Source organism: Bombus affinis, chromosome 12, assembly GCF_024516045.1.
Source record: "Bombus affinis isolate iyBomAffi1 chromosome 12, iyBomAffi1.2, whole genome shotgun sequence".
NCBI lineage: Eukaryota > Metazoa > Arthropoda > Insecta > Hymenoptera > Apidae > Bombus > Bombus affinis.
This window is the reverse complement of record NC_066355.1, coordinates 10,513,357-10,527,866: the sequence shown is the minus strand read 5'-3', so window position 1 is coordinate 10,527,866 and position 14,510 is coordinate 10,513,357. Positions and strand designations below refer to the sequence as shown.

Here is a 14,510-nt window from a genome sequence, read left to right as displayed (position 1 = left end):
GACGATGAGATCCTCGCGATGCTTGCGATCTGTGGCATTTCCAGGAGAAAGTGCCTCCTTGGTCGTTCCGAGTCGCTGAATAAATATACAGCGATGAGCAAAATTATTAGTACACGTCGGTTTTTCTTTTGAAATCCCCTGCAGATTTGTGAAAAACGCCACTGTCTATCCAATATACGTGAAATTGCCATTTCATCTCGTTTCTTAAAATAATTATGTAGAATCTTTATTTCAGGGAATCGTAAAGAATCGAATTTTTTTACTGTAATTGGTTCCGGTTTCTATACCGATTCTGAAAGCATTGTAGAATCTTGGAGGTAACGTCGATTGCGAAACTGTTCTAGAATCGATTCTTCCATCGATTTTACAATAATTTATAATAATCTTATATTTCGTTAGGATAAACGTTTAGATAAACAGAAATGTGGAGAAAAGCTGAGATTTCGTTAGAGAACTTGTTTGTTGGTTGCTCGGACACGGGCATTCGTTCTCTATAATGTAATTTCCAGTAAATGGTACTTTATGCTGAGAAATTTTATTGCATAATGTTGTGTTCGATGAGCTCAATGAACTTTATTTTCGAGATTTGCGTTAACTATCGTTGGAATGTAGAATCGTTTAGGATTAATTTATGAGACGTATAGCTAGGTGTTGTATTAATGTCTTACCTTAGGAAATTTTGGTCGATGATATACGCAAGAATAGGCACGATGTATCTATTTAATAAGTAAGAAATTCGAGTTCGATTAAAGAGAATTTTCCTTATTTGTTCTTGTACAATTATCCTGGACAATATATCCATACGTATCTGTGCGCGCATAATACTCGTTTTTATTGCGTAGTAAAATCGTAAATCGTAGATACTTAGTTTAGCGGTTAAAACTGTCACAAATTGTCAGCTATAAATTATATCTCATTCAGAGAACGATTCTCTTATTTTATTAACATTGCAGACGTTGGGCGATAATAGAATACTAACGATATCTCGCTGATATAACTCGTTGCCTCTAATAGCTTCAGTGATGCAGTGCAGAGATAGCCTAGAGATAGTCGTATAATTATTTCATTAACTCCAAGCTGAAACTTTCACCATTCTAATTAATATATATATTAATATCCCCTATTATAATTGCTGTATCAATTTTTGTACATGTATTAATATCCATTGCTAAATTAATATTAACGAAGAGTATTAATCAAATTCGCAGCTACTTCAGTTCACCAAGGAACGGCTATCCTCCAGGCTTAGATCCAAGGTTCCCAGGATTCAAAACTGGCGCCACACCCTTCGTCGGTTTGATGGCCCCGTTGGGTGCACCGCAACCGTCAACCGTGTCCACCACCTCACCCCTTTCCAATAAGGATCCGAAAGAGCAGAAACAAGACAGTTTGTTCGGCAACCCCGTGTTCCCACCCATGTTAGATATGTCGTCGACGCAAGCGCTTTTGCATATGGTGAGGACTGCAAATGCAGCACAGAATGCAGCAGAATTAGAAACGTACCTTAAAGGTAACTTCCGCACTGTTTTATTAAAACATAGAGCTACGTGATATTTTTGTATTATCTGTTATTATGACTATTAGAGTGTCAATTATGCAATTGTGAATGTTAAGGAACGAATATTTGTAAAATTAATATTATTAAATAATAATTCGTACAAGTATGTAATTGTATACATGTGATGAGAAATCGGACACAGTTAGAAAATAATATTTTTAATGTAACGTAATACGCAGCTAGCTCGAAACTGTTTATAGACTAGCGTTGATTACCTGCTATTAAAATTCTCGGAAAATGTTATCGTTTTTATATTTTGATTACTCGCCGCACGTATTTGAGACTCGAGCGTCGTTCTGTAACCTTCAAGCGTTTAGTTTGTCATCGACCGGCATGAGCGTAACACGTCGTTTCGTTATGAAATCACTGGAATATCCATTTTATTGCGAAAATTAACCGAGAAGACAGCTGTTTAAACAATTTCGTTCTACAAGCGAAGTCTTCTTGTAATTCGTGAGTAGATTTTTAGCTAGCATTGGCACTATCTTACTGTTGCTCGACACAAAAGTTAAAAACAGATGTAAATTCTAACTTTACACATCGTTTACTGAAACAGTGTACTAAAGTATCAATTATTTACTACGTAAAGCAAGTTATAGGATAACAAAAATGAAAGAGAAGAAAATACAAAATAAAACATTTTCTCTAATGCCAACCTTGAAATGTTAGAAATTAGGAGTTCACAGTCGTTTATATTTTATTTACTAAAATTTTCAATCAATTTTTAAATAATTCTTTTACGCGCAAATATATATTATAAATATATATTTAAATGCAAACTGCAAAAAACTGTTCGAATCAAATTCCCAAAATCTTCAATAATGAAATTCTATCGAATGAGATATCATGCGATCGGTTTTAATTTATAAATGCAAATTACTCGCCCACTGTGTGTTCTATAAAAATGTAGTTCAGATAGGAAGCGAATGATTTTGGGAAAGCTACACCTATTTTTTATAATACAACACACACACAGTAAAAGTAATATGTGTTTATAGATTAAAACCGATTCTAAACGTTCTAAACTAATCATTTACAAAAGTCTTTTGCGTGTGAATAAACAACAAAGTATACTTTTATATAGCGAGTACCGCGTAATGATAAGCGAATTATCTTTAATCAGGTGCGAACAAAAGAGACGCGGGTGTAACGAGTCCTCTGGATCTCTCGAGTCCAGGTGGCTTTGCTCCGCGGAAGAGGCAGAGGACGGAAACCAGAAGATCGGGAAGCGTTTCTCCGAAGCCGAAACCAACCCCTCGGCCTACCACACCACCCCCAGTCAGGTGTCCATCCCTATGTGGTCACATGCCCTGCGGTGATGGACAAGCTGTCAATCGATGGACCATCGAGGACGTCGTCAATTACGTATCGTCGATCGATATTTGCGCAGAGTACGCACAGGTAAGTCCTTTAGACATATTTACACTTTCTTAGCTCGTTTTGGGGATTTTTCTATTCTCGAAACTGGACAGTAGAATCGTAAATACGGCAAATGACGATTGCGACATTTACTACGGCAAATAAACGCGGTGCCTAGTGTTTGCCAAGTTTCATAAGAAGCGCCACGGGCGCTGGGAAAACTTTGCACCGTGATGACAGAGGTGAACCAATCGAGGTTAGGCTTTTTTAGCGCGAAATTGTCAGTGGAGGTTAGGTCAGTCTGTTTTATTCGCGTCAGGAAAGGAAGACTTCGGTTGCGATTTATCTAGATGATCGGTCATGATAATCGTCCGCGATTTAAAGGAAAGTTTGCGGTATATATATTTCGTATTTTTTAGAAGTTATCGTTCGATTTGATTTACGATTAGGTAGATATCTAATACGAAACAATGGTAATTGGAGCCGTTAGAACGAAAGATATTAATAAAGAAAATTTGATTCATTAGCATTGACGTTTAACGAGCTGCCGAATATAGAAATATATATTACTTGTGGTTTCATTTCCGAAAACAGTTAGCTTTAAATTTAATGTAGTCATAAAAGTGATCGTAAGACGAAGGGTTAATAACAACGGTTTATTAGTTCATTAGCTATGCACTTAAAAACGAGATTTACACGACAATTCTTGATATTGCTACTCAAACATCCATCAATTACTCTATATTTTAAACCTTAACCGCCCATTACGACTTGCTCGATACTATCGTTGTTCGTGATCATAATGAAAAGAACGGGTCACCAAAGGCTACGCTTTTAATTGCTTCGGCGTCGCTCCGATTTCACCGAGAAATTTCTCTCTATGCTCGCGGTGTCTCGCGAAACACCGAGGAAATACCAAACGATTCGCAGAAAAACGCGTGGGTTGTTGAAATCGCGAAACTCGAGCAAATGACCGACGACAGCGAGAATAGCTGGAACAAATGAACGTGGTAGTTTGGAGAACGTGGCAGTTTTAATTGCTTTTGAAAGTGGTTGGCGTAATGAGGCGTATCGAGATCCGCCGTGCAATATCGTTTGAGCCTCGAGAGCAGCCTCCTCTCTCGACTTCCACGTCGTCACGTCGATGAGGCAACCGGAGGAGGTCTAGGAAGCTCTGAATGACCTAACATCAGTCAATCCGGACAGTCTGGCTGGCATCGACCAAAGAGATGGCTGTTCTCCGGTTAGGAGAGCTCTATAATGACCCCTCGAAGCTAGAATCGACCCTGCACCCCTCTCTGATCTCTCGCGTCCGCACTTTCTCCCCCTTTTTCGCCACGAGAGCTGCAACTCTCTCTCTCTCTCTCTTTCTCTCTCTTTTACTCTCTTCTATCCCCGGGCGAGCATTCCGCTGCGAACGTGAAGTTATTCGTAATCGTTGGCGGTGTTCGCTCGTTTTTATTGTCTTTTCACGTGGTAGATTCGATGGAACGGGGAAAAGTTGTCTTCTGGAAAGCTGCTCCGACACCCTGTTCGAGTATTGGTGCGCTCGTTTGTTTGATTGTTAGCCGACGCTTAGTGAAAATACGAGTGGTTGCGGGGGAATAGAATCGAGTGAAAGGGTGAAGTTGAAGTTTGAGAGGACGAGACGTGTATTTGAATTTAGAAGCGCTGCAGGGTTAGACTGTTAGATAACGATGAAGATATATGTATATGTGGATTTTCCTTTGTGAATAGAATGTTTCACTATTGTAAATTTAGAATTTTGAAATTAAGTTCGAGAGTTTTATTGTTTCGGTATTATTTGATCTTTTAACGGCGCTATTGCTGGGAATTTTGCAAGCAACATTTACACATGCATAATTTTACTTCGCCAGTTCATTGAAAAAAGTAGAAATACACCGTTACTTCGAAGTCCATATATTACTCACAGAGAGATACGTAGTTTCCTTTATCGTTCCAACATCAATCTTTTCTAATAATTTTTCTTTAATAAGATAATAATGTAATAACTTAATAACTTTAATAACTTGGAAATAGAATAAATTAACATTTGAATTAATATAGCAATAGCCGCGGTAATTTATACATCCGTTTACAACGTCAATAGATTTCTAAATTACGCAATAACTCCTAGAATAATCCGATATTCTCTCGAACAAACGACCATGTCCGACAATAAGGAATTAACATCGTATCTATCACAATGCTCTTCGTCTCTTCGAACACTTCTTTCTGTAATTATTTTTGTCTTTGTGATTCTTTTTTCATTGGCGTTTTTAAACCCTGAATGAGAATCTGCCGCGTCCTTTCATTCCTTTTCATTCGACTCTAGTAATCCTTCATGGTGTCACGTAACCGGTTCAAACCACGTTTTTGTGAACCGTGTCTGATTTTAATCGCGTAAGTGCGATATTCATTCAACCGAGTATCCTGCTCGATCATCGTCAAAGACACGATGGATTGTTTTATAATTAGAGCTTAAACCCGACGCTATAATTATGGATCTGATAGCGGTACGGGCAAATTGATTAATCCCGGACAATTAAGCGTTACCGAGCTCGTTAGCATGAGCTGGTATTCTTACTAAGGCTCACCGTGTCACGAGCTTGTTTCTTCCACTTCTCCCGGGCTCTGCTTTCTCCGAACGAAGTTATTAACCTGTCACATTGACCACTCAAAATTGTCAAACGTCAAAAGGATTCTTCGTGATTCGATCGCCGTGAATTCTTTCGTTGCAATTAGTATAAAACACATTCGTCCCTCTCTTTCTCTTTCTTTTTTTCTCTGTTTGCATTCTGATCTTTATCGAGCAGGAACAAATCGGTTACACGTGTAACATTAGCTTTATACATATTTTTCTACCAATGAATTCTTGTAGAATTCAAGTGAACAAATCTCTTTATTTTTTTCTTTCTTTTACCTATTACAACAATCCATTCCACTGTCTACCAAAAGAACAACCACGCTTCATCTCTTTTCGTCAAAGGAAAAAGAAAACACTGGTTGAAGTAAATAAAACGTGTTCTCAACTCTATAACCATCGTTCATCGATTACCGTCTCCACGACGTCTCAACTCGCGTTTATTTTCAATAAAAACACGAAAGTGTTTCTTCATCCGGAGCATCCGAAAAATTCGAAAGCGTCGATTCTTCGAATCCTCAGCGTCTGTTTATCCAACGCGATGTGGCGCCCCTTCCGATAACACGGTCGATTCCATCGAGAACAAGAAACCTCTCACAGCATCTCCGCATGACGTTCTGAAAACACGGTCGAACGATTCGGCCCGATTTCCAGGCGTAACGTGGTTCCTCGAGGGCTGCCAGTCCCGATTATATCCACGAGTATCAGGCCTCGTTTGCCGGTCCTCGAAACGTCAGCCTGTCAGGGCCGTAAATTTTTGCGCGGGCACCCATCTAGACATGCATATTCATGAACACTGGATCCAAAAGGGGAAGACATCGAGTATTTCGATCAAACATCCCAACCGATTCGAGAATGACGAGGGATCAAATACGAATGTATGTAAAGTATACGCTTCGATCAAGACCTTCTCTTTCTACGTCCTTTGATTTCGTTCGCAGCGAATGAGTCGCGAATTTCTGAGGGTTTTCGGTGACGATTACGGTTCGTTCTTCTGTGCGTAGATGTTGATCGATATCGTTGCGGATCCTTCGTTTCTTTGAATAATTAGCGCAATGAATTACTTTATGTAATTGTATTTTCACTTCTCTAATATTAAATCTTCTAGAAGATTTGTAGGGTTTTAAATATAATATTCTAAACTAGTGCTATTATTCGATATCAAATTGCCGATACCGTTGCCACAAGATCATTTCCACGCGAATCTCGAAACGAGTAACCGAGTCATGTTGCCCTATAAACTTGCCAGATATTACTCAGCAGTAGAACCTAATATGTACACATCAAGCTCGACGAGGAAACGATTTTTAACCAGGAACGTTGGCAATATCTAAATAAATACAAGTTTCCCACAAAATTTAGAACGATATACCCTGTAAGGTCCATAAATCATCGTACACATCAAGAAAGTACACGCAGAATTCTGCCGGGATCTACAAGGCGAGCAACGAGGGAACACAAAACCTGTGCAATAATCGGCGCGGATATCGAACCGAGCAATTTATCACATCATAAATCCGCTCGAAAAAAAGCATGATAGATCGCGTACAGCTTGTGTTCGCGTACGGTTTCGTTGAAACTGCCTCGAAAAACGTTGGCAAAAGTTCACTTGTGATCGACGACGGAGGCGGGACCGGGTTCTCGTGACGAATAGTAGATAGTGGAAGCACGAACGTACGATTTACAAGATTCCCCCAGTTCGTAAATAGCGAGCCGCGTCGCGGCATCTCGAGATTATCTTATAAAGGATACCGCGAGCGGGTCTGATCAACGGTGAGAGTAGATCGTTCGGTAGAGATCCCCGGTTGGAATTATAGCGTCGATCCTTATCTAGATCTGGAATAGTGGCGCGACCACGTATATACGCTCACTTTCGTTCGAACGAGAACGAGAAACGCCAAAGCGAACGCGGCGAGAAACTGAATCGTCGGGAAATGTAAATAATTGCCACGAGGACTGCGTACCTAATTATCGCGGCGCGTTTGGCACTCGCGATTTATGATCGCTCGAATAGGTATACGTTATGAGGGGCACTTTTTAATTGCCCGTTAATGATACCTGCTTCGAGATTTTGCACGTTGTTTCACCTTCAAATTGATCGTTGTTTTGTCTAATAGATATTTTTCGACTTTGACAGCTTCTTTTTGTACGAGAATTACCGGGAACGGTGACAGACTTTTGAAATAATGTAGTTTAAAGGGTGATTAACGGGGAACTTTTTCAGGGAAAAGAGATAACTTACAAAAATCTTGCTCCGAGCCGAATCGCTTAAACGGTTTCTCGCAGCGAATCTTCACACTGCGCGCTATACTTCGCCAAATTAGAAGCAGTAACCGCGAATAAAGGATGATTACCTCTCCCTCTTCCTGTTCCCCATAACCGCCGAAAACCGTCCGTAATTCGCCATAAACCGCAAAGTAAAACATCTGAATTTCGCCTCGTCTTTGATACAACCATTTAGCAGTGGAATCACGAGCGAAAAAGGAAAGAGTATAGAGAGACGATAAGCAGGCGAGACGTAATTTACGCTAACAAGAGGCGTTCGAGGCTCGATATAAGAAACTCATAAGGAACTGAACGTGTTTCGGGACCTGTAAAGAGCGAGAGGGAAGAAGTGTTTTTAAAGTGGCCACATTGAAGCATCCTCGAGGAACGTGTCCCTCGTGTGTGCACTGACGCGCAAAAGAGGCGAAAGACACTTGGTCCCAGGTCGTTAGAAAGTCATGAATGCGAATCGAATCGGTTCGTACGTCTTTCGTGATGTGGCACACGAGAGGATATCGTGTCTTCACGTCCCACGCATCCTCTTCGTGCAAACTCCTCCGTACGTTTTCGCTCGCGTTTTATCGGCCTCGTGTGTGCCTCGCTTGTAGACCATTCCACACCTTTGTTCTGATCGAATGGGCAAACTGCCAAGATTCTTCCGCGAGAGAGAAGTATGAACGTCGTTTATCTCTTAAATGTGTCGATTGTGTGAATAAGATCGCGGGTTTGTTTTAGATATTTTAGTTAACCGTAGATATATTTAGGAATTTCCAACATTTCAATACATATACCGTGTGATTTGTCAAAATATATAAGATTCAAAGATACATGCAATTTAAAAACAAACTGCATGCTCACCTACTAACAATCGCGAAAATCTACAAGAGGACGAAGCGTCTGCAAAATTTCAAATGATAGCGCGCGATCTTACATCAATCCGTATAGAAACAGAGAAGCCGATACGACGAGATAGCATGCATCGAACGCATGATTCTTCCCGGTTTTAGAAATCCGTTGGTTTCCTCGGCTCTGGTTGCTCCGCTTTCGCTCGATCCTCTTGAAAAAGCTTCGGCCCAGCGACCGCTTACGCAGATCTATTTAAAGCGCGAGCAAAACGAGGTAGAAAGCCGCGCACCTCATCCTCCGCATCTCGCCCAACATGCAAATCGTTCATCACCGATTCCGCGTGCGCCGCTCCAAAAATGTCGAACCGTCAGACACATCTGCGTGCCGTGCAATTACCCCGACGTGGTCGTGTTACGTCGTGCAGTGGTTATACGCGTACCTCGTCGTAAATCGTAGATTCGATGTAACGAGGAAGCCCAGATTCACGAAGAAGAGAAGCCAAGCGAACGATCTAACGGTTGCCTCCTCGATCTGGAACGATTTTGACGCGTCTCTCTTTCTAGAAGATCATTCGACACGCTCGGTTCGTGATCGACGCGCGATCCCCGGATGAATATTATCGCCTATTAATGATTAATTGAACGACGTCCGACAGGCTTAGCCGCGAGAGGCGCACCGCTTACGCGTTGCCTCTGCTTCGAGAAACGAGAGGTCGACCCGGGTCACATCACGCTCCGCGCCGAATCGTTAGAAAGTCCGCTCTGAATCTACGTATTAACCTCTTCTTTCCTTTTTCCTTCGTGTTCAGCTGGATTTCTTCCCGTCTTTTGAGTTGCTCCTTTTAGACGGTTGGTCGGTCTTTTTGGTATGTGAAAGGTTGATTTGGCTGATTGGCTTTGGTTTACGTTGCCTACGGGAAGTAATCTTTTTACGATTCGCTGTTATACGTAGTGTCTGAAGCAATATTTAAGTACCAATTTGTTGGATAAGAATCTACGAATCTTCGAGATCTTCTTCAGTCTTTTAATATAGCGTAATTGAATTATTGAACGCATATGTATCATTGCGCTTATATAAAAAGAATGTAGTACTGCTCTATGTTCTAATTCTATCATTCGCCCTCCTTTGACATATTTTTCTACATTGATAACAGAGTTGTTATTAAGAAACACGCTTTGTTTGGATTATATATCTACTTTTAACAAGAAATAAATAAAAAATAATGTAGTAGTATGTTGAATGACCCTTGGATTTGACATTTTTGACTTCTAACATAATCCCACAAATGTTCGATCGAGTTCATGTCGTGAGATGGATTTGGTCACTCAATTACATTAACATTCTGTTCCAGAAGATATGTCTAAATTACTTTAGAGGAATTTTTCGGATCTTTATCGTGTTGAAACGATCACTCTGTTGCCATTTCCTCGTTTGTGAACGGAAACGCGTTAGTTTGTGAGATATCCCGATACACGAATCCACACGTAGTTTATTTTATTTCCATTAGCGAACCAGGACCGTTCCGCGTGAAAAACCCCACTCGCTATCGCGTTATCACCGTTAAATTTCACTGATCGTTTTAGACAGTTAACGTTAAAAGATATTGTACGCTTACGTGTGCACTGTAATCTCTTTAAGGTATTTTTAATTCCAACCAATGTACCTCGGAAGATAAAAAATATATATAATTTTCAAGCAATCGCTATGTTCCTTAACTTTTGTCAGCAAGTGTATATACCTCTTCGACCCTTCTATCCATCTTTACTTGAGCCAGTATCGATAACAGTCGGGTAGCCAACGTCTCGGTTAGGAAGAGAGCCATCCATCGAGCGGGATTGTTCGAACGCGGAGGATCTCGCTCGTTGTTAGCGCTCCCCGAGAGATGAAAAGGGTTTCGCGTTCGCGGTCGTTACGCTGGAAAAGTCTTGTGTAATTGAAGATCTTGTAGTACGTTACCTTTATACGTATACACGGACACGCGTCGGCTAACGTATAAATCAGCCGCCTTTAGGCCCCACGTCGACTAGCCAGCGACGAGGAGCCTCTTTGTTTGACTTGTCGCGAACCTACGCGCGGATCTTCTGCCGCGATTCGTTGCAGACGATTTATTGGCGCGATTCCCCGTGGCATCTCGCCGCGAGAGGATTCGGATGATGAACGATGAAACCGAGCTCGTTACCTCCACGCACACCGCTCTTTAGTAATAGTTATTGAAGTCTCGAGTATATTTAGGATACTTTCAGAATTTATGATTTTGGAAATTTCAACGGGACGTTCGCTGTACCATCTTTTAATTCGTTCGATGATAATAGACAGATGTATTGCAAAGAGAAATTTGTTATCAATGAAATTATATCAGAGGTGTTGCCAAGAAATACGAAGGAAATCGAATTATCGGTAAATTGCATTCGAACGATAGTACGGTTAAGTTAGTTAATGGTGAATTTTTAATTTAGAAGCTTTGAAGCTTAGAAAAATTCGGGAACGTGATTATTCGAAAAGACAGCGATTCGAAAATTTGAAAAGCTTAAAATTGAAATCTTCGACAGAACCATCACCTCCGCAATTTTCACGCCTAAAGCAACTACTGCAAAAACCAAATCCTTATTTTTCACACCGATTTCGATTAAGCTAGTCCGTGTTCCTTCGTCTTCTTCGCCTTCGCACAACTTAACGTCTCGCGATAAACGGTAACACGGGTCTGGCAGTCTTTCGTAAAAATCTCTCTGTTATCCGAACACAACGAAGTTTCTTATCAAAATTCAAGTCAGCCGTGTTGTCGATAGAAACAGTTACTCGATCGACTCAGAAACTTACGACTCTATCCGAGGTCGATAAGCACGACAGGATCGCTGTGGATCGCGATGTGGCCTGATGCAAATCGCGGCTTAGAAAGTAGCGATTTATCCCGTAGCCAAGAGATTTTCATGGAATCCTCGCGATTCAAGGATCGATTTAATGACTGGACACGTGGTCGCTGTCTGGCTAATCGTTCGGAAAGCTAATTAACCGGAGGGCCACGTGCGCGCTTTCTCCTTGACGCTGCGTGCGTGTAATTACACGAACACATCGGTGGCAAAACGCGAACGGTGAAACGACGGTACGAAGCCGATCGTGTGAGTTTATATGGTAATGGTGCAGCTAATACGTCAATGGGTAGAACCTGGCACTTTTTTTCGAATTATCGCGAAAGAGAATGTTTGCACGTGTATGTACATACATACGTAGGCATTTGTATAGAGTGAGTCATAATCGGGCTTCTGTTGGCCTATTTATTAACGGAACTGGTCCTTATATAACTGGATTCTTGCTAGTGATAGTGCGGATAAGGAAGAATTACTTGGCAAAGTGTTTCGTATTATAAAATGTTACAGATTATCGCTATTATTCGATCTGTCTTATTCTTCTAATTTGAAGGGTAATTGGAAAGTATTGTTATGTTATATTACACTTACATAACTCAAAAATTTACACGTGTCATTGCTCTTAATCGTAAGCACGCTAGTTCGAAATTCCCTAGTGTCTAGTCTTAGTTTTGCTAAATTCCATTAATCCAGAAACGTTGCACGTCTCTCGTTTAAAAATCTATAATTCCAGAGTTCTCAGTTCCTTCCGTTAACTCCACTAAATTTCCGTAATTCCAAAACGTTCACGCGTCACTGCCTCTACTCGAAAAGCGTGCAATTCCCAATACATTCTGGCTGGCGTACTCTGAATCCTTAATTTTGACACAAGCCAGCGAAACCAGTTGCCCCGATTGTCCAGCAGCGTGAATTAGAAGGTCTGTAACCATTTTGCAGAGGAAGGAATCGAGACCAACATCGTGTACACTCTGATTTACACTGGAATATATACATAAACAGACGGTATCTCTGTCCGTCCTCGTGCAAGCGCGGAGAAAGAGAAATTCATACAGAGGCACGTAGGTAGATGTATGCAAGCCGATATGTAGTCGGCCAGACCGTTTTTCTTCGACTGACAGATCGCTACCGTACGTTTAGAAACGTGTAGCGGCGATAAAACGCTGGATACTGCTTTCAGTAGCATTCGTGTTCTGTCATTTCCAGATGAAAATGTCTCTTGATATGTTAATTGAACGTAGGTGTAATTAGAGGGACGTTAACCGGTGGCTATTTACACGGGTTCATTATGATAATGAAAGATAGCCAGTTGGATCGAAATTCTTTCTTTCTCATCGCTCTTTCTCGCGAGACGTCGCGTGTCCAATAGGACATAGGTGATAAAACGAGTTGGGAACAGCGCGTTTTTCATGGGTCGATTCGATACCTGTCCCCTGGCTCTGTGATTAATGGCGTTTGGTAGAAAGCGAACGCGTTCAATGTTACTCGGTTTATCGGACTTTTTCAGCCGGCTGTGGGAATTCGGCGATAATACCGTCTACCATGGAACGTTGTGACGTAATGAATGTCGAAATCGGGAACGACGCTGACGTTTAATTAGGTATTTGCATTTGTTGTTCTCCATTCTGCTATCTCGATATTTTTCTCATCTTTTTTATTTATCTTTTTTTTTTTTTATTTTTAGAAACAGATATATCGCGAGCGAAGTAACGAGTTCCGAGATAAAACGAAGTTTCTTAATTCTTTGAGGATCCTGAAAAGTTGAAGCACACGATAAAGGTGTTAACATTTACGTATAATAAACTTCTTCGATAAAAGCGTCGTTAATTTGAAACGAGTTCTCGAAGGAAATCCTTTTAAATCGTAGACGTGCTAATGGAATCTTTCGTATACTACTTTATAATCAGGAAAGATATCAGTTATAGGTCACCGAGTTCCTGATTCTTTAATTTCTTTTTTTAGCCGACTTCAAGTCTCTTCAAACCTCTCGTCGACGTTTCGCTGAACTATCGCCGAATGAAAAGTCCTGGTAGTTCAAACGCTTTAGTTACGATCGAAAACCGGTGAAAAAGGTGTCGCTGACGTTTCCAATTACGAGCACCGACTCCGAAGACCACGTATGCCCGCCAATTTTTGCTCGGGTTTTCTCCTCGCGAGGATCGATATGATCCAGCCTGGGGCCATCACTCACGTTTCCTACGTGGCGGTTCAATAAGCCCCCGGCTTAAACGTCGGGTTACCACATATTCTCGACTAGTTAAGGCTTAACCCGCATCTCGTGGCCGGGCCCCTGCAACACAACGAGACTAAGAAGAAAGAGCTACATATTACATATACGTGGTGGCGAGTGAAAAGGGGAACAGGAGAAAAGAAAGAGAGAGAAGGGTCGTGACACACGTACGTGTATACGAGGCACACGCGCGAGTTTCCTATATCGACAGCCGGTTACCGTGCCCGGAGCTGCAATCAACGTCTTATTGGTTCCACTGGCTGTCTTTCGCTATAATTCTCGTTGCCCTTCTTCGACCAACACCGGTGAGCACTTCTTCCGGCTACCGTCGATCCTACAGTCCCTTGTTAGCGTTCGAGCATTGACAAAGTCGAACGAGATTCGACGAGGAACATCGTTGATCGAACACACGTTGAACATGCGCGCGTATCGACCTCTTTGTGGTTAAGATCGAAGGAAAATGTGTTTCGTGGAGAAATTTAGGATAAATTGATTCGAGAGGTGACTCGGTGAAGTGGAAATAATTTGCAGTTACGTGCACGATTTTTGGAGGAATGTTTTCCATGGATGATAGAATTTCAATTTGATAGATGGAAAGTTAAAAGCGAACAGATGAGGATAATTTTAAGATATTAGATTTTAGAGAAGAAATTAATGTCTCTGTTTATTCAACCACATAAATATACCTCATAACTAAACATCCAATTAGAATGAAGCAAGTAGTAAGTATCTTGGATTTTTTCGCCG

The 14,510-nt window shown here is 41.2% G+C and overlaps 1 protein-coding gene across 4 annotated transcripts in view; it reads left to right on the top strand.

Moving 5' to 3' along the window:
• Positions 1 to 14,510, top strand: part of LOC126922376 (uncharacterized) — a 185,676-nt gene that overhangs the window by 105,802 nt on the left and 65,364 nt on the right. For all 4 annotated transcript variants that reach the window (XM_050734921.1, XM_050734920.1, XM_050734922.1 and 1 more), the window contains 2 exons: positions 1,209 to 1,510; positions 2,682 to 2,959. In XM_050734921.1, coding sequence (XP_050590878.1) covers positions 1,209 to 1,510; positions 2,682 to 2,959 — 580 coding nt within the window. The remainder of the gene's footprint in view (positions 1 to 1,208; positions 1,511 to 2,681; positions 2,960 to 14,510) is intronic.